Source organism: Ostrinia nubilalis, chromosome 7, assembly GCF_963855985.1.
Source record: "Ostrinia nubilalis chromosome 7, ilOstNubi1.1, whole genome shotgun sequence".
NCBI classification, from domain to species: domain Eukaryota; kingdom Metazoa; phylum Arthropoda; class Insecta; order Lepidoptera; family Crambidae; genus Ostrinia; species Ostrinia nubilalis.
In genome coordinates, this window is record NC_087094.1 from 8,193,317 (window position 1) to 8,214,562 (window position 21,246).

General features: G+C 36.0%; 1 protein-coding gene across 9 annotated transcripts in view; it reads left to right on the forward strand.

Annotated features, from left to right (window-relative positions):
* The window catches only part of LOC135073197 (vascular endothelial growth factor receptor 1), a 45,116-nt gene extending 24,221 nt beyond the window's left edge, over positions 1-20,895 (forward strand). The window contains exons 2-24 of one of the 9 annotated variants that reach the window (XM_063967279.1): positions 606-944; positions 1,024-1,133; positions 1,474-1,639; positions 4,023-4,174; positions 5,223-5,391; positions 6,626-6,746; positions 7,123-7,304; positions 8,166-8,308; positions 8,519-8,807; positions 9,205-9,348; positions 9,533-9,660; positions 9,973-10,153; positions 10,443-10,697; positions 11,746-11,970; positions 13,585-13,741; positions 14,163-14,254; positions 14,508-14,540; positions 15,455-15,609; positions 16,200-16,322; positions 16,656-16,825; positions 17,223-17,367; positions 17,701-17,872; positions 19,168-20,895. In XM_063967279.1, the coding sequence (XP_063823349.1) occupies positions 606-944; positions 1,024-1,133; positions 1,474-1,639; positions 4,023-4,174; positions 5,223-5,391; positions 6,626-6,746; positions 7,123-7,304; positions 8,166-8,308; positions 8,519-8,807; positions 9,205-9,348; positions 9,533-9,660; positions 9,973-10,153; positions 10,443-10,697; positions 11,746-11,970; positions 13,585-13,741; positions 14,163-14,254; positions 14,508-14,540; positions 15,455-15,609; positions 16,200-16,322; positions 16,656-16,825; positions 17,223-17,367; positions 17,701-17,872; positions 19,168-19,568 (4,052 nt within the window). In that variant the 3' untranslated portion in view covers positions 19,569-20,895. Of the gene's footprint in view, positions 1-605; positions 945-1,023; positions 1,134-1,473; positions 1,640-1,916; positions 2,050-4,022; positions 4,175-5,222; positions 5,392-6,625; positions 6,747-7,122; positions 7,305-8,165; positions 8,309-8,518; positions 8,808-9,204; positions 9,349-9,532; positions 9,661-9,972; positions 10,154-10,442; positions 10,698-11,745; positions 11,971-13,584; positions 13,742-14,162; positions 14,255-14,507; positions 14,541-15,454; positions 15,610-16,199; positions 16,323-16,655; positions 16,826-17,222; positions 17,368-17,700; positions 17,873-18,382; positions 18,901-19,167 lie in introns of those variants that run through there. The other 8 variants (XM_063967281.1, XM_063967282.1, XM_063967285.1 and 5 more) reach the window with 8 other exon arrangements.
* The last annotated feature ends 351 nt before the right edge of the window (positions 20,896-21,246 follow it).

The following is a 21,246-nucleotide window of genomic DNA, read 5'->3' on the forward strand; positions in this document are numbered from 1 at the left end:
TTGGCGATCAATCGTTATCAACGAACGACGCGACAGAATTCATTTGCTGTGTTAGTAGGAGTAATTTCCCGAATGTTGACCGCACCTCACCGTCACGCCCCAAACCGCTGCTAATTAATAGTGTTTTCGATAGACATGCGGACAAAGAGACGGCTCGCGTTACACATCAACCATTAACCTGATAAGCTCACCGAGTAGCCCACTGGAATCGCTCTCTTCACCCCCTTCACGGCGATATATTACTCCCTCAATTGATGAGGCACTAAACGAACCCTTGTTAGTGCTCGTGTCAGTAACGCGATCGCCGCATGCATAAATTACCATGATAGGAATATTTTCTACGAAACAACCCTAGTATGTATAGCCATAGCTTCATCAAAGAGTAATCTATTAAACGGTTGCGTCACTAAAGTATCAGTTGTCGTAGCGTTATGAAGACTATATTACCTATTACGCCCATGAGCAATGAGAGACATTAAAGTGTTTATAATTTCAAAACACTTAACAAATTGTGTTCGAATTGAAGTTCTTCATTTGCTGGTCAACTGCTAGCGACTTAAATACGAGTACATAACAAATATAGGAATGTTCGTTGCTCTTTTCAGATATCCAAGACACGAGTTTAATTGGCCCAAATCTATATCCAAAGAAAAATGAAATAATACTGCGAAAAGGTCAAAATTTCACATTCACTTGTAACGGGAACCGTCCTTTAGATATAAAACAACAAGTTTTACCAGAAGACTGTTTAACAGAATTTGTTATGGAACTGGACGATGAAGACCCTCTTAACGTGTCTTTAACTCTTTATAACGTTGACTATTGCGCTGTGGGCTATTACGCGTGCTTCGATGACACGATTGACCCTCAGGATATACTCACAAATTTCATAGAGGAGCCCAATAACACAGAACATGTCACGTATACTTACGTCTATGTAGATGGTGAGATTAATAATATTAGCGACTTGATTTGTTGTTGATGCATGTACATAATTAATCTCATGAATTGTAACAATTTTAGGCCCAATGCTATTTGCACCTGTATCAGAATTTATAGAAACGATAAACGAAAATAAATTTCTACTTCAATGTAAACCAGCCATGCCAGACACGGAAATGTCATTAACCCTGGTATGTATAATAACGAACAGTATCATAAGAAGTTTTAATACCGTCGAGTACCTGAGTAAAACAGTCGTTTGATTTTACTTGCCTACAGTGAAAAGAGATGTCAATTTAATAACTAATCCAACTGGCTTTGCATGAAAGCATTATTAATATTCAAAACAAAGCTTAAACAATGAGACAGTTTTATTATCAGTACGTGAAAATCTTTACAAACTAGTTGGTTCACAATATGTCTCAAGCTCTGCGCAAGCAAAAGTATGTTAACGCTTATTGCTGACTATAGTACTTGTACTAAAGCATGGACCAACACTTGTGTTTTCATAACATCATTCTTAATATCCAGGAAATGACAGAAAGTGAATTTGGGTATGACAGTTACGATCCCAGAATTGGGATGATTGTATCCAATGAACAATTCGCGGACTTAAATATAGCTATTCTCGTATGTGGTGCTTCGAGACATAATAAAATGGATTACAAATATTTCTTGTATGATAAGAATCAGAAACGTAGGTGATTAGATGTGTGTTTCTTTAATAACTTTAAGCGAACCACATTCACGAAAACGATAAAAAATCTATTTTGCTAAATCAGATTTGAGTTTACGTAGAATTTTACTAAGCTTGTTCTTAGACTGATAACGTTTCAAATTTCATGAATGTGGCCTCATTATACGGTTTTTCAATTTTAAGTGCTTTACAACTACAATTGAATTTAAAATTGAAAAACAATTTATATGTATATTGGAAACTAACAACCCTTTATTTATTTCGCTATACATATTAGCCATACAGTAACAAGACAGCAAAAGTTATAAAGTATTCACCAAAGATCGGGTTCGTAATAAAGGCAAAATATCATTATTATTACCAGTGCCATGGAAGCAGAGGAGATGTAAAAAATTGGAAACCACTTCGTCGTAAGTAATACACCCTGATGTCACCCAACGGTAGCGTGGTGTTATGGTTTCATTCATCAATTTATTTTTCTATTCTGTGTCGGTCAGCTTGCCGCTTGTCACTTAATTCTTTTCTATGTCTTAACTCTTTGGTGTTTTGCTCTGCGTGTTATTTGCACAATTTTTTTTTCAAACTAAAATTTTATCACTAATCTACTAATTTTATGTTTTACTTTGATGTCGTAGTTATTTAGTGAAAAATGTTTTGTAATTTAATCTTCGTCGACTTATTATTGAACGTTCGGAATTCGTATACACTGTTTCGTCAGCTCGAAGTCGAATTTTTGTGTAATACAGTGTACTTATAATTGTTAAGGACATTTACATAATTTTGCTTTTCGTAATTGTCTCGTATATAGAAGTTTTATGTCATTAATGGATTACTGAAGATACAAACAGCTACAGATTTTATCTAGATACGAGGCAAATATAGTGACTACAGTTGCATGATAAAACGGGAATGCATGAAAGATTTTAATTTATATGTTTGAAGTCTGTCATAGCAGAGTTAATAGATCGAAATAAAAGCTTTAACGTTCTATGTGAGACAGAGTTTCAAACATATTGTATAATTTATTGAATTATGTAATTAAAAGTTTTTAGTTCAGAAAAACCATGAAAGGGGGGTTACCTATTTAAAAATATATAATATTACCGTGTAATTATATTATGTATGTTTATTGTTATTATTGAATAATACTACAAAATAAATATTTGATAATACTTTAAAGATAACGGCACTGTTATTGAGTATTCCTGTCAAATTTACTCAAAGTTAATTTGTAACGCACGGAACAAAGTCAAATGGTTTAAATTTTTTGTTGGCGTATCTATAATTTAATTAAACTTAGATTTGGTTATTAAAACGTTCAATTGATTAAATTGAATTTTTTTGCTAGATTGCATGTGCAATGAAAATACGATTGATGTGGTAGCTAAGGAAAGTTGCATGATAAGTGTTGTTGTATGGCTGTTGTATAATGTTGTAAAAACTTGAAATTTTGTTCTGTGTTGAAAGAACTGAGGTTAGGATTTCCCATTTCAATGCATTAGGAAACTACTGAGTTCAATGAGTTTGTGAAAAAATATTTAAGAAAAGAGGCAGTTAGGAATCACCTGAATCACCCTATACCTAACCAACATGCGTATGTATAATTACGTGGGGTCACTTTTGAAAAATTTCTCTCAGGTCAGGTCTTACTCGTATAATCGGAGCTCAGTAATTAATGCGAAATATTATTATTATCATCATTTCAGCTACAGGACGTCACTGCTGAACATAGTCTACCCCGAATGATATCCACATCGCCCGGTTGGTAACGGCCTCCATCCAGCGCCTACTGCTACCTTATGAGATCGTCGGTCCACCTTGTGGGTGGACGTCTCACGCTGCGTTATATGAAATTCAACAAATATTTCATCATTAACTTTTCGGTTAACCGCCGCTTAGGCTGGATTGCACCATCTTATATTAACAATAACAATCGTCAAAAGTCAGTCAAATTCCATACAAAAACACCGGTTATGGTTATATTGCGGTTAAAAGTGGTGCAACTTAGGCGGCTGAATCAGTAGTATCTGTCATTACGCATAAAGTAGATAACGCCTCAGTTCAAATTAAAAACAATGTTATCACTAATTGCTACTTATTAATTAGATTATCATTGTACTATTTAATTAACCTTCTCAATGAATTGGAATGGGACGCATCATGTTGAAGGGAATCAGGCAGAGCCGTTATCTTATAATTAGTAGAGTAGTTTAGAACAGTCACACTTAAAACTAGATATTTTGGGCTCATAATAGCATCTATTACAACCACCATAAGGTCCAGAGTGTCTAGCTTGATGTAGTGTCGACTGTTTATTACTTCTTAATTATAATTTATGACTACTTTATTTGTTTCATGTTCTTTAACCCATGGTCTGTTGCAGAAAAACCCAAAATGGACATTGAAGTGAAAATTACTAAAGCACCTTCGAGCAAATATTTTATGAAGGGCGAATCGTTCACCCTTAATTGTACCGTGACCTATTTAAATAACTCTCCTTATGCGTTGGAATGGACAAAGCCACGTAAAGATAAGGTAATTCTTTTATTTTTTGAACTCGCTAGCGGTTGGACAATTGATTTTTCATAATATGTATCGTTGTTGTTTTTGAAATTACAGCCTACGTGTGAGATTTTCAAGTTTCAACAAAATCCACCCAGTACTTTTTTGACAAACATAAATTCGTTCTCACAAACTTTCGCGTTTATGAGACGCAGATCTTTAAAATCCTATTTCCTTAGATTAATAAAACCTAGATGGATAGTCTTCATACAAACGCTTCGTCAAGAGTGAGGCAAAAATCTTAAGTCATTAGTGTCAATTTTGTTGGGGAGTGTAGACAGTGAAGGCGATTTTCTCGAAAGTAGGGAAATTTTTTTATACGTTTTTAATTATTTTATAATTAACAAAAACAATACGCATCATGTACCTACTTACTTATTTATTGAATTCAAAGTACCTACCTAATTACAATAAGATAAATCGACTTAAAAGTCTCGATTTCATAAAAAAGGAAGTGTATTTGTACGGCGAACAATTGGGAAATAAATTTTCTTGTTACTGGTATCATTCCCGTATTTAATTTTTGAAATCCAAATTCAAGCAAAATACGCATCGAATCGTACGTACGTACTTACTTATGAAATGTAACACTGGTCACTTTCTTTCGTTTTTCTGATGTATTTAGACACCCTTTCACAGCACAAACCGTCTTAATTAATTAAAAGTCGTCAGACGTGTTTACCAATTTTTCACTTTGACAGTTCATGTGACGTTTACGAGTAAGCCATTCAGGCTCACTAAAATCTGCCTCACCTTTCGTGCACTGACTATCTATCTAGGTTTTATTAATCTAAGCCTATTTCCTAGTAGTCTTATGCCCGTTTTCACCATCAATCCCTAATTTTTAAGTGACCCCTATGGTAACATATATCAGGAATTTTGTTTTCATAGGGGTCACTTAAAAATTACGGATTACACTGTGCTATTAATTAAACTAACAAATACCTACCTCCATCACGAGTAAGTTTAAATAAATTAACGCACTAACGTTGAGTTAATATTTAAAATATTATTGTTCTAGGATACCGATATAATTGTAACGAATGAGGAATCCTTTGGTCAAGGGAGTGTGCTCTATAACACCTTGACGATAGCGAATGCCGACGTGGATGATCAGGGCAACTACACCTGTGTCCTTGCTACTGCTATGGACAATCCTCCAAAGAATTCAGTCTTGAAACAATATTTGGGTAAAGAAATTACTTATTTTATATCATTCAAAGTAAATACACTGAACCGTAAAGAAAAAGGATCGGCTAGAAAATCTTCAATTATCTGCAAAAGTATGAACATGGCCTAGTTTCACGAAATAGAGACTAAACTAATTCAAGTTTTTTATTTTTCATCATCATCATCATCATCATCATCATTTCAGCCATAGGACGTCCACTGCTGAACATAGGCCTCTCCCAATGATTTCCATGTTGATCGGTTGGTAGCGGCCTGCGTCCAGCGCCTTCCTGCTACCTTTATGATGTCATCGGTCCTACGCGTACGCTGCGTATTCGATGAAAAAATTTTTAGTAGCTTACGTTCCATAAAGCTGGGTAAGTATACCACCTAGTTTTTGAGGATGTAGAATATTTTCTAACCCTTTTCTTTGCGGTTCTGTGTATGTAGTTCATATTATATTTTTTTACATAAGCAAATCTGTTTGGTGTAGGGTAGTAACGTAATAAATATTGTTGTCGTAGCATGATACAGCCAATATAATTAACCTGCTGTTTAATTATAAACGGTCTAGTCCAGGGATCGGCAACCGTTAGAGATAGAAAAGCCAAAATATTTTTTTCTAAAATTCTCAATTTTCCAGTTTTATAGAATCACAAAAAATACGCTTATTTAATTTATTTTGATGACCTCCGTGGTCAAGTGGCGAAAAATTAGTTGTATTTTAATAGTGTGGTCAGTTTTGAGGACGTTTATTTGATTTTTAAATGTTTTCGTAGAAAGAGCCCCAACTTTAAGTCAATGAAATGCGGCTTGCAAGCCGCTGGTTGTCAACCCCTGGTCTTGTCCGATAACTTTGAGATATTATTCAACCGATACAACGCCCAGAAAAGTGTGATAGCTAGCCTAGTAACTGAAACTGACAGATATGTATTTGACTGCAAACATAAACGCACGCTATTGTAAATTTAACAAGGACCAGTTTCAATTAGCAGATGAACAATCCAGATAATCGCTTCGCTAACAATAAGTTCATGCCAAATGAATGTTTACCTGGATAACTGTAGGTATTATGGCTAGCCAAGTAATGAACACTGCCCTTCTTAAATAAGTTTATGGTATAAACCCAGTAAAGGTTAATTAAAAAGGAGAATAAGTATAAGAAAAATTTTTATAGATTCAAGGTTCTGTTCCTACATTACATCACAAAACAGGTTAATTATAAAATTAAATCATGATGTCTTCTTTATGTAGAGACACCGTTTATAAATCTCCAAAAACATAGAGAAGAACAACCGCTAATCATTGGACATAAATTAAGGAGTACGACAATGCAAGTGACAGTAGCAGCGTATCCACATCCGACGTTTTCTTTGTAAGTATTCAAAATGCAATTCCTCAAAATGCATTTCATTTCTTTACAGTACATATTTCATTAACAATTGATATCGAAAAAAAAAATGGGTCACATGCTGTCTTTAGCATTGCGGATCGGCGATTTTGCGACTCATCATCATCGATGTAGCATCGTGATTTCGCGACTTCTTGCGTTCGGACGCGGTATCGGAATTGCACGTTTCACGTCGAGCTTCTGAAAAGCGACTCAATTGCTGCGTTTTTAAGTGTGCGATGTAGAATATTTCGTCACTACATTTAGCTTCTAAAAAGCGGCTAAATCGCCCATCGCTGAAGATAAAAAAGTAGCATGTGTGCTGCGGCTTTAATAATTAATCTTTTCGTTGTTTTTTCAGCTTTCGCGACAATAAATCACTGTCAATAGACAACGTCAAGTACGCATGGACCTTCGATTCCGCGACTAGAGATATCAGACTCACGATCAAAAATGTTACTGTGTACGACTCCGGGAATTACACAATAGTGGCAAAAAATTTCTACCTCACAGAAACCGCCACGTACGATTTAAGAAAAAAAGGTAAGTCATAAATACCCATATAAATAGGTAATTCTTCAACTTAAATATGTTTAAAGCTATGGTCTTCTGTAAATCTGTACGCGCACGATCGTACATCCTGCTGCACCGTCAGCATCGACCGCCGGGCGACCCATGAACCCTCAACGTGCACCGTCGGCACTCTACACCGACGGCACACTAACAAATACCTTTGAATGTGTATAGTAAATAAACCATGTATAAATAGCATACTTACTACCAATAAATCAGATATCAACCGTCCGTCGTTGTGTCTCATTTCCCCCCGCTGCGGCCAAGACACCCTTAGCCGTCGCTATGATCAGTCCGGTGAGTCTGCCGGGCTGGCAGCGGGTCTCCGCCGCCTACCTGCCGTCCTAACGCTGCTGCCCTGGGCAACCTGGGCACAGCTTCCTTCCTATCAACACTTATTATAATCTATGTATCTATTGTTGGGCAGGGCTAGGGCTCTAGGGACTTAGTGTCTTAGGGAATAGGGACTCTAGGCTCACTAGGGAGTTAGTTCCCTTCCTGACCGCATATCCCGGGCACGGGAGCGGTGCCTTACAACCACTGCCTCCCGCCCGTACAAAATCTATAGTGTAACTGTACCTGAAATAAATAAATAAATAATTAGGTCTATGTAGAGCTGCACCGGCTAGAGATCTAAATTAGGTATAATTAATAACCAGCAATGTTTATGTTTTTACCCGACTGCGCCAGAAGGAGGGTTATTTATTTAGTTATAATATGTTATTTTTGTCTTTTTTTACGTGTTAATTGTCACTTCAACTCTTGAATCATGTTCATTTCAGTTTCAGTTTAATTAAGATCTTAATGAAGCAATCAAATGTTTTGTTACAGCGCCCCCTGTCGTTGATTTTGGATCGGATAGCGCTAAAGTGTGCTCATTAGATGCACTAATAACTTTTAGTTGTAAGGCTATTGGTTACCCCTTACCCAACATTCAATGGTTGTTTTCTGATGGCGTAAACGAGACCACATTGGTAAGTCGTTTGTAAGTAATTTGTACAAATCAAAAATTAAATTACGTTGGATATCTCAAAACATTTGAGGAGAACTGAATGTACTTTTACTATTGGATAATTTATAATTATTAGGAGTAAATGCTAGTATTTTCCCGCAACTTCGCCCGCGTTATTTGCGGTCTGCCACAGAATTTCTATAAAATATATTATTATACTTTTATATTTCAGAAACGAGACATAAAACTTAATAAGGTATCTGAATACCAAATTGAATCTACAATAAAAGTAAAGGCAACGACAGCTGGCAACATCACATGTAAGGCTGAAAACAACGAAAAATCCGCATTGGCTTCAAAGAAACTAATTGTTTATGAAATAGATGGCGGCTTCGGAATAGAGGAAAGCCCAGATTGGTATTCAGAAAATGATAGAGTAACATTGAGATGTCTAGCCTCCGTGCACGAATACACAAATGTGTTTTGGAGAGGAAAAGATGACAACGACATACAGGAAAATGGTAGATATGCACTTCAATAGGGAATATGCATCTGTTTTCAAAGTTAATTAATTTTATAAATTGACAGTTTAGTCAAATCATAAAATTTTTGTAAAGTACCTAATTATGTACCACATGATACGCGCCCCGTAACTTTTATAAGGGACGTCACAACTGTTGTTATAATGTGTCAAGTGACGTCATGAGATTACCAGTTATTGTTAATGTTACGATTAAAATAAGGTGGTGCAATTGGTGGTAACCGTAACAGGCTGAAGCCTAAAACTTTTTGAGAATTTTGTTATAGAGAAGGCTACTCAAGTGTGAAAAATAAAAACACCTTGCATATTCCCGTTTTATCCGTTTGCTGTTTTGGCTTTGATTTGACTGATTGATTGAAATGTTTCTCATTTTGCAGTGATTTATTACGATAGTCCATTTTCACACGTAGCAAAGTTAGATATCAGCCACGCTTCTCAAAGCCACGAAGGCAAATATACATGTGTTGGAAAAAAGTTGAATAATTCTGAGGAACACCAAGTTAAAAATATTGTCGTTTACCGTAAGTATCATATTTTCGAAATAATATATTATTTTAAAGAACGAAGCAGACTTATCAACCCGAAAATGGATCGTAACCGTATCAACTGCGAAAGCCGACGGTGTTGATCCCTTTCCAAGTTTATAAGTGTGCTATGACCTTAAATCGTTTTCAATTAAACAAGAACCCATTTAATCTCTTGCAGATACAAGAGAGCCCACGATTATAGAGCCTGAAATGGATAACACGGATAGAGATTTTCTACTTGGCCGACAAGCCGTGTTCACCTGTTTAGCAGATGCTGTACCACCGCCACAAATTATATGGACAAAGGTTGCCTTTGATGCTATAAATTATCCTATTCGTAGAATACAGTAAAGTCATTCAGCATTGATTTCATTCGAACTTTTTTTCTCTCTGATACGTAACTTGTTAACCATTTTGCAATCAATTTTCGGTGTAGTTTGGATATTTTAATTCATCATTAAAACTAGCGACTGAAGCATCTAGGCAAAATAACACTCGTAACTACGTTCAATTCTATTCTTTTTACTTTGTTATTACTAAAAATTAATTGAATCTGTCATAAAATGTCACTGTCTTCTGGCACTTTCCACTCCTATTCTAAAAATAAATTTTTCATAGGACGGGATGGATTTACAAAATATCACCGATCAGCTGGAAATATTGAATTACTCTAATCGCACCAAATACAACTCTACCGTTGTTATAAAAAATATGGAAGAAGCACACCAGGGAAAATACGAATGCAATGCTTTCAGCAATACGAGGTCTATCACTAGAGTTGTAAATGTTGAAATAAAAGGTATGTTTGGTGTTTTGGTATAAACTGCCATCAATCATTTAGTATTTGTAGAGATACCCAGCCATTTGCAGCATGTAATTATTATTAATCGCTCTCATTTGCATCTGAGATTACACGTATAAGTCACCGCGAGATATTATCTGCATCGTAAACTGTAAAGTTATACATACGATATTATACAATGCTACCTACCTATAGAAGGACACTTTATTAAAAAACAATTACTTTATCATTTTGTAGTAAATTAATAGACGTTTAATGAACGTTTTTATTGCTTACTTTTTTCTAGGTGGTTTCAAACATACAACCAAGTTATTGGGAGCGATTAGTGCAATCATACTGGCGCTTATAGGCCTGGTGATATATTTGACTTGGAAGATAAGGAAGGAGAAACAGTTCAGGAAAGAGCTTGCGGCTGCCGGTCTTCTATACTTTAAGGAAGGAGTGACCAGCTCTCTGAACCCTGACTTGGGCATAGACGAGCAGGCAGAGCTACTGCCGTACGATGAGAAGTTCGAATTCCCACCGGAAAAACTAAAACTAGGTGAGTATGTTAGTTTGGAACAACGAGTGAATATTGTTTATATTTCCCTACTTTTAGCCGCTACGGTTGATCATTAATTTATCCATGTTTATTCCCACTACCACGGACTTCCACTACGCGCACCGAGTTTGGTATCCTCATTTATTATTAATTAATATATCGCTTTAACACGTCATCGCCTTCACTTTTATTGATGTTGTTTGTAATGGTAAAAACATATGATAATGACTAGCTTTCCGCCCGCGGCTTCGCCCGCGTGGAATTTTGTCTGTCACAGAAAAACTTTATCGCGCGCGTCCCTGTTTCAAAAACCGGGATAAAAACTATCCTATGTTCTTTCCCGGGACTCAAACTATCTCTATGCCAAATTTCATCAAAATCGGTTGCGAGGTTTAAGCGGGAAAGCGTAACAGACAGACAGACAGACAGACAGACAGAGTTACTTTCGCATTTATAATATTAAGTTGGGATTATCTTAAAATGACTTACCTATTTTGAATTTTCTGCAAATCTAGGTTCTTCCCAAATGACATAATTTTATTCTAGGTAATAGAGGTTTTGATTCCCTATCGTTGTCAAAATATGGGGGATAGTCGGGCGTATATTTTGATTTACGTAGTTTGAATTCATATTATCAACTCTATTGGATTGCCTTCCACAGTCAGCTTAACTCTACACGTTCACTAACAAATAAGCGTGTTTTACCGACAATGAATTTATCATAATAGAGTTATTGTTTTCGGCACCCGAAACAACTGAAGTTGTTTCTAGTTTAAGTTAATTTTGCAGGCCACTTCCATCGGGACGTCAGAAATGCGTATAAATGCATTTTTCAAGTGTAATAACGAATATTGTGAGTTGAAATAAACCTGCCTCTCCTCCGATAGGAAAGTTATGTATTTCTGACTTAGCGGAGTGCACGCGAAGGCGATCAAGTTAACTCTTGTGACCTCGTGATAGAAGAAGATTATTTAATTGAGGATTACCTATACTCAGAAGATTATAAGAGAAAACCATGAAATTCTTTAAGTTTCGTGATAATTTATAGGTACACAGTTGGGTGCCGGCGCGTTCGGGGTTGTATACAAAGCCGAAGCTCGTGGTATAGTGAACGCCGAAGAGACCACACTGGTTGCCGTAAAGATGGTGAAGAAGACTGCTGACAACATGTACATCAAAGCTCTGGCTTCAGAGCTGAAGATCATGGTTCATATGGGGAAACATGTCAATATTGTGAACCTGCTGGGTGCTTGTACCAAGAACGTCGGGAAACGTAAGTTAATTTCGTTGATTTTAGCCAAAGGACGTTCACTGCTGGACAAAGACCTCTCCCAAGGGTTTCCACAACATACTGATTTACCTAACCTCCTTTACTTTTGTTAATATTTGATTGAATTAATTTAAGAAATTTTAGTTAAATTGGAATTGTTCTCATAACCGGACAGACGAATCGATTGGACTAAGACAATATTTATAAAAACAAATTATCGTCTTTAAGTCAGCAGAAGATAATGAATCATGTGTAGTCATCGAAGAGCAGCATGATTCATAGAATGGGAGTGTATTATTGGTTACACGTTGTTATTATGCATTATTAGTGCATAGTGCAGTTTAAAGGTTTAGATTGTGGGTCTTATACCTTAGACGTATCAATTAATTACGATTACAACTTAAATTATACTTACTTTAACTTTACTTTGTTCGAGTGAATATGCTCGTCTTAATTGTGACATTAAATCAATACGAAATTCAAAACTTTATTGTGAATTTTTTTGTCGAGTTCTTATAAGTACTTTTCTATTTCTGAGATGATATAATGCGTACGTTTATACTTGAATTAGTTACTTTATAGCCATTACAGTTCTTTATTGCAGAACATTTACCTACATTATCGCGGCTGTTTAACCTCACGTTTCTTATATTTGTATACTGTAGTTCCTTTTACTGTATTAATACACGCAATATTTCAACAGTCAAAAGGATCCTTTTTGCCTGAAACAACTAATTGCGTCACATTACTCTTTTCCTCTATCTAAATGTTGTGATGCCGGTCACACACACATATTTAAGTAGGTACCTACCTAGACTGTCCTTGTTTTTTTTACATACGTATTACCTGTATTTTTCCTTTGGTTATTTTACTGTGAATTTATTAGACTTAAGTAGTTCTAATATTTGGAACTTCAACTAATTTCACAAAAACCATTCCCACTCTTGCCGTGTACGTCGTGAGAGGTTTTAAGGGACAATAAATATGCAAACATCAGGCTTTCCAGGGTGACCAGGGTGGAAAGTGTAGGTCAAATCCTCAATTTGCCTCTGGAATTAGAGAAGATTATGCACCTGTAACCATTACAGGTGCATAATCTTCTCTCATCATAACCATTTCTGGCATTTATTCACCATGAACAAAGACCAGAAATGATCATGATGATGAAGATGATGATGATGACACTCTGATCTCGGATCTTACTACATATTTTGACATTTGTAAATAAGAGGGAGATACTGCTGTCCAAACCCGCCGTCATGAGTCGTCGAGTTTAAACAAGTTGTCAAAAGTCTTACGCCCGTAATCACAAACGATGCTTGCTTAAGTGAAGCAGCAAATCGAACGCACAGCGTTAAATAGAGCCCTGTGATTGGTTCGTGTGTCACCCTGTGCATCCACGCGCACTGTGAGACCTCATATAGTAATGTTTGTGAATACGGGCGTTAGACAAGTCGTCGACATGATTTTTTTGATACCAAGCCTCCGGACTTTGTGTGTGTCCATAAGATTGCCCCAACAGTAACATTATAGTGCCGAGCATTTAGTGTTATAACTTAGTCATATCCATTATCTAAAATAACGTCATCAGTTAATGTGACGCGCCTATTTGTCCAGGTGAGCTGATAGTGATCGTGGAGTACTGCAAGTTCGGGAACATCCACAACTACATGCAGAAACACAGAGAGGTGTTCATTGACCAGCTCACCGACAATAAGGAGAAGAATCTCGGGAAGGTCAACAGAGGGTATTCTTGCAGCAGTGGGAGTAGTGGGTAAGTTTTAAAATAAGTTTAACGTGTTTATTTGTTTTTCAGAGAGCTCAGTAGTTAGAGCAATCTTTTGAAAGCGAAATCACTGGTTCGTAGTCCAATGGATGTTTTCAAGCGACAAGTCGAGAAATTCAATTTTGAAGCAAATTCCGATTGTTTGATTATAGTTATGTATGCATGTTTGGATAAAGTGTAAAAAGTATTGTTTGTTGTAAAAAATATTTAAACTTTGTAGTTTCAGTTTTCATTTCCATGCATTTTTTTGTGTATTTACATTCATTGTTATTTTATTTCTTGGAATGATTTCGTGTAAAAGATAATTTGTGATGTGATATTCTTTTCAAAATAAGGATACATACTTTTTGTCCCAAAAAGTTCACACATTCGCATCACAGGTTAAAAACATTTAACATTTTTTTTGCAGGATGAACTCCGACTATTTCGGCATGAACCACACTCAGGCGACCGATCAAACTGTCCTCAACTCAGCTAATACCAATAGATCAGCCAGAAAAGGTGAATTTTATTGTGTTTCGTATTCTTTAAATTTATAATTTAGTCAACAAACCCTTCACTTTGAGGTGGGCAATATATTTTTAATAGAATGTTTAGATATTTAGGGTTGATGATGATAATAACTGAATGATAAATAACTAACTTGAAGAGGGTTATCATAAGTAGGGTGCTAATTTTATTGTGCAAACAAAAAATTAGTTTGCTGAAACCTTCTGTAATCTTTTAATAAAGTGTTTATTCATTACTTGTTCAGATAAACAAAAACAACAAGAGGAATTTACTAAAGGTAAACTACAATGTATCATAAATAATCTGCCTGTGATTTTATGTTCCCTCTATCTCTTATCTTATCTTTATGCACGGTTGTAAATCTCACCTTCATTTTAGCGATAAAAATAATGTGTGAAAAATGTGCTTTCCCGAAATACTTAACTACTAACTAGTATATGGATTTATTTGAGGAAAATGGGAAAATTATTATCCGATTATTTATCTTATAGCCCACTGTACGCTTGTGCACGCACGATATTCTGTTTGCAAATTAAAATAAGCTTGGTTTACATCTTATGTCTCTCTTAGCACTCATAAAAGTGCACTTTTTACAATTTTCTAAAAAAAACACTTCTCCACAAACAACACAAACTTAATACTAGGTATACTTAGTTAATAATTTAGTTAATAGTTCTTGTATCCATTAATAATGATTGCAAGGATTAAATTGGTTAAACGGCAACATGAAGAGTACTACGGCATAGTACGATAGTACTCTGAAAGTTGATACTCAACTAAATCAAATACGTTACCTAAATTCTACCTATTGCATGGATTTCCATCGCATGCCCGAAAGTTTCTTCGCGTTTGTAGTCATCACTTCTTGAATTAAAAAAATAGAATAAAACAAACTAAAGATAGTTCTAGATAGTTTCATCCACGAAGACACACCCCACCATTATTCCGCGAATGTTTGAGTGTTATCGGTACACGCAAAATTATCATAGAGTGCACACACATACTACAATAATGACGCTCGGATTGCTCGGATCAAACTTCCCGCACCCCGCGCTTCCCTCGACCAAAAATTGGTGGGGCGCGTCTTCATGGATGAAACGATCTATACTGATGCTTCTTGAAAGCGACACCATGCTGACGTCCTAAACTGCTGATGATGAAACTTTATCTTGATATATTAATATTTCACAGTATCCGAAGCCGGCTACATACAGCCAGAGTGGCGGTCCAACTACGAGAGCGACTACAGCTTCGACGGCCGCAACCCGCGGCCGCTGACGTCCCGGGACCTGCTAGCCTGGGCGTTCCAGATCGCCCGGGGCATGGAGTATCTCGCCAGTAGAAAGGTAAATGAAAGCTAGATTTATTATTTGCTAGCTTAAGCCCTCTACATACAGCCAGCCCTGGTGGTCCAACTACGAGAGCGACTACAGCTTCATCGGCCGCTGACTTCCCGGGACCTGCTTGCGTGGGCGTTCCAGATCGCCCGGGGCATGGAGAACCTCTCCAGTAGAAAGGTTAAAACTATATTTATTATTCGCTTTAGCCCGCGGCTTCGCTTGCGTTAAACTTTAAATTGAGTTACGACCCCTTAGAAAGAATAAGAAACATTTTTCCAAAGATAACCACAACTTTAGAAAATCCGTTCGTAGCAGTTGGTTAATGCAATGTCATAAACTAACTTACGTGATTTTCAGCGCGATACGTTCAGTGGTTTGAGCTGTGTCTTGTTCATCGTCAGCTTGTAGATCTGTCAGTTTTGGTATGCATTCATTTGTTACAGACTCTACGGTTATATTTACCGTTAGAATAATGGAACCATATTTCCTTTGAGACAATAATACGACCTAATTAAACTGAATACACTAGCTGAAAGCGAATACTACGAGCCATCTTTTTTATTTGTTTTCTTAAAATTTTCTTTTGTTCATTTCAGGTTCTACACGGAGACTTAGCAGCCAGAAACGTTTTGCTGGCTGAAGACAACATTGTCAAGATCTGTGACTTCGGCCTTGCCAGAAGCATTTATAAGAATGATGAATATCAAAAGAAAGAAAATGTAAGATACTATTTACTTCGTTCATTCGTTCGTTTCAGCCGAATGACGTCGACTACTGGACAAGGGCCTCCCCCAAGGATTTCCACAAAGACCGGTCCTGCGCCGCTCGCAACCAGGCACCTCCCGCGACCTTCACCAGATCGTCGGCCCACCTAGTGGGAGGCCTGCACAAACTACGTCTTCCGGCTCATTATTTACTTAAAACTTTGTTTTACAACATTTATGGTGCAAAAGGTGGATAATAATTTTGATTTATTCCTTCACCCTTTTTACGTATCAGTCCATGGTATTTTCAGCTTTATTTTAATGAACTCTCCTAATTTCTAATTCCAGAGTCCCTTACCAGTGAAGTGGCTCGCGATAGAGTGCATGATGGACAGGATCTTCTCGACGCAGTCCGACGTGTGGTCTTTCGGCATCGTGCTATGGGAGATGTTCTCGCTGGCGAAGACGCCATACCCCAACATGAGCCCGCAGAATCTCCTGCAGTGGCTGTCTGAAGGGTAAGATTTGATGATACCAGTTGAAACTTTAAAGTAATAATTGTGTAATCTATGATACTTATTGTTGGTAATGAAGTTGAAGGTACAATTACGGTGGTTAATAGAGCTATTAAGTATTTTACTAAGTAATAAATCCGCAGCTGTGCTTATTCAACTGTTGGATATTGGTTTGGAACCAAAAATATTATTATGCGGAATTTAGTCATTTATCAATATACGAGTACTTGGAATTTAAAACAAGTGATTAACGATTTAAAAGGTTTGCCCTTTCTCGACAATAAGTTTACTACTTAATAAGTTTATATACTGCATCAGAGTCTACTGACGGCTCCTATGTTTACAAGATGAGCTACTTAATTTGTGCGTGCTTGTTTATATTTTATTTAAATTTTTACAGACATCGGCTGGAGAAGCCCCCTTACGCAGATGACCGGCTATATGACGTCATGATGCGCTGCTGGGAGCACAAGCCGACCGCCCGGCCCTCCTTCACACAGCTTCAGGAGTTGCTGGGCTCATTCCTCGAGGACAACGTCAGAAACGTACGTTGACCCTTATCAGCTTAAACTTAAAAAACTTATTTTGGAGAGAAAATATCCATTGTGAAAAAATATTCCATAGTCTGCACGAATTCTTTTACTTTATTCTCAGTTCAATCTTTATTGAAAGCTGCTTAGTGCTTCAATTAGCACGATTACATTACGTCATAACCATATCCAATCACTTCTCATTTTAAGAGACTCATTTATCTAATAGAGGTAGTCCCAAGGAACTTAATTTTTGCATCGGAGCCATATTCATAATCATAAAACCAAGACCTACATATTACGCCGTTTTAGTACGTGTTCATTGAACTTTTTTTTTCTCTATTTCAGCACTACGTAGACCTGAACTCCTCGTACATGGACATGAACGTGAAGGCAGAAGGCCAGGACTACCTGCAAATGGTGTGCGCGCCCGACTATAACAATTTAGTCACGCCGAGTCCACACCACTACGTGAATTCACGAAGTTTCTTCCCACCTACTCCAACCCAAGTGCCACTAGGTGAGGAAGATGGATTTTTATACGATAATGATCTCTATTTAATTTAATATTAGCTATGAAATTCTGCGGTGCTCTTCATTAATGAAATTCTGCGGTGCTCTTCATTAATGTAATTCCGTATATTTGCGTAAAACACGAAGTACACATTTGTCTGAACTTCAAAAAAAGATTCGACCTCAAGCTATTTAAGCTCATAAAGATTGTATTCAAATTCAAATTCATTTATTTTATTATTGTTTGAATTCAATCTTTTGTTAGACCAATCCGCGCAGAATTTATGCTTGAGTTTTGAGTATCGTTTTGTAATACGGGCCATATTTTAAAAGTTTATGGTGTTTCAAAAATTTAAGTAATGAACCAAATATTGACAGATTTAAATAAATATATTTTGTTTTTTAAAGCAGCTGAGACAAAAGAAGGTACTAGAGTGTTTTTCCTTTTAGAGCGAAACACATGTCCATGTATTTTTATTTTTAGTTATATTAATAGCGCAAATTCGTTTTTTGTCAGCTGAAATGGAAACAACTGCGTTCTGAAAACAAGAAAATATGTTTAGTGTGGTAAAATTACATTTATTTTGGATTGAGAATGTTTAAACTACTAACAAATTAATGTTCCGATACGACAGTGAAATATTGAACCCAAGTGTGTTATTTGCACTGAAATAACAATAGTTATAAGTAAATGTATTTTGGTGTTGATTGCATTTGGCTGACATGTTTTTTGGCGATTTGTATGTAAAAAAAATCTTGCACATGCTTGTAAATGTAATTCTTTTGTTATATTTTTATTTATTGATGTTGTCAAAATTACACTCGCTTTAACCAGTTTGCATAGATACAGGGTGTAAGACATAGGATTGCAAAATATTTAATTGACTTTTTTATTAACTATACTAGTTAACGGAGTCAAGAGCACGTCATGAGAAAATACATATTTGTTGCAAAATTGCATCTGCTACAACTACGTAACATTTCAGTGCTAAGCTAAGTGTGGACCAATTCCAGTTGTTTTTAATTCAGAAGTATTGCCTGAGCCCCGATTACGGTAATTTTTAACGTCTCCGTTCCAGACGCGCTTCATCGATTCTGCGATACGATTGGTCAAAACAGCTGACGTACGCTGTTGAACGACCAATCGTATCGCAGAATCGAGAAGCGTGTCTGGATTGGAGACGTTAAAAATTACCGTAATCGGGGCTCTGAAGTGTTTAAATTTTTGGCAACCTATTCCTTTCATCCTGAAAATCAGCTAAAAAGTTAAGTAGTTATAAAAAAAATGTTTCCATTTTTCAGATGAGGAAGGTTACTTGCAAATGACTCCAGCGAATGCGTCTGTATTTAGTCCACGGGCCCAAAATACAAAATTCGATTTTGACGCGAGGAAATTCGACCCACGAATGTCTGAAGGTAACGGCGGTTCAGAATTGACCCCCATGCTGACCTTAAGCAACTTGCCGGCGAGAAGTGGGTCAGAATCGGACCACGAAGGTCACTCACCCTACCTCAAGATGTGCCCAAGAATATCCGAAGAATCGGATGACGTATTTAAGCCAAACATCAATAACATAAAGAATAATATTCAAAATAGTGCTGTTTCCAATCCCACGTACATTACAGCCTTAGATATGGACCTAGAAAAGAAACCTCAGAATGTTAATACTTACATTAATATGCCAAATGGTCTAGTCAAATAATACTTTTAGTCAATTCAGTTGGGTCTAGCTCTGGTTCTCAATTATCTCATCAAATTCAATGAAGGATTGGATACGTTGCTCTAAATGAAACGTATTTTTGTTGATCTCTTTTGATTTCAATTTTTTTTAAATAATGGTGTGGGTGCATTCAATAGTTTATGGCCAGTGAGTGTGAATTTGTTTACTTTATTTTGGGCATTGATAAAATATGTGTGATGCTGTTCTGTGTTTAAAAAGCTATGAATTTTATATCTGTTTATCTAACTATATTCTTTTGTTTTCTATCTGTATCTTAAGTTCTTTTTGTATCTTTTCTCTACATTAGAAGCATACTTTCTTCACTGTGCATGTAATTTTTCTTGTTTATTATTTTCCTGCATGGCTTTGGTGAAGGTGCGGTGAGAGATATAGAAGAAGAGCGGAAGAGAGAGAGAAAGAGAAAATTATAGTTGTTGGTTTTGTTGTTTTAAGATATTGAAATACTTCACAGTGAAGTATTTAGATTTACAAGTTTGAAGCATTTATGTATGGACTTTCGGTTTTTGAGAGGTTGGAAGAAACACTTGTTTGGGCAGGTGTTAGTTGATGTGATATTTTAATATAATTAGTGATGGATATAAACTCGTTTATATTTAAGTACAAAAATACATGTTTATGTGTAAGATAAAATGAATCTTTCGCTACTGCATACCCACCTTAATAATTTAATCATGAATGCGAATAATTTAATTTTATAATTTTCATTCCTTCTGTTATGTAGTTAAATACCTACGTAAACAACTACAATGTGTATGCATTTTAATATCGCATAGTACATTTATGATAGTACTAACATCATAAAGTAAGTAGGTATTAAAGGGATTTCTTAGCAGTTTGACATAGTCATGGTACTTAATGTGTATTAAGTCCGACTATGAAGGTGTAAATCAAACTGTTAAATATTCCCTTACCGCTAATACAGTGTGAGTCACGTTAAAGTGTACATATGAAAATAGATGAAACTAGACCTATTTTTATCGACAAAAAAGAGGTCAAAATTTTTTTGAGATTTTTAAAAAAAAATTTATAGAATTTTTTTTCTTTCAATTACTTATTGTAAAGAAAACGTAATAACTTTTAAACTAAGCGGTATATCCTGATAAAATAAAAACAGTAATAATTCTAAATAACAGGCAATACTAAAAAAATACATAAAATACACAAAAAAGGCCAACAAATAACAAAAAATGATAATTTTTGAAAAAAAATCTGCTTAAAAATTCGTGTTTTTTTGGTTATTTGATAAATTTCTCCAAAAAATGCCCCTATAACTGGTGGTTTTTATTACTTTGTATATTCTCTATCGTATTACCTTCGTAAAACCAAAAATCGCATGTCTCTATCCCTATCACAACGTTTGCAATGATCGTTTGAACTAAGCCTCTCCGAGCGCGCCATTCAACGCTTCGTTAACAACAAAACTGAAAATGGCTCTAGATTTGTAATTTTGATAAAGACAAGTTAGATTTCAAATAAAAACAAAAGATTTCGAAGTAAAATAAGCATTTTAGTGAAAATTAAAATTGTCTCTACCTGTAGCGGAGAATAATGTTGTGGCAGGCCTTTGTTCAAACGATCATAGCAAATTTTGTGATAGGGATAGAGACATGCGATTTTTGGTTTTACAAAGATAATACGA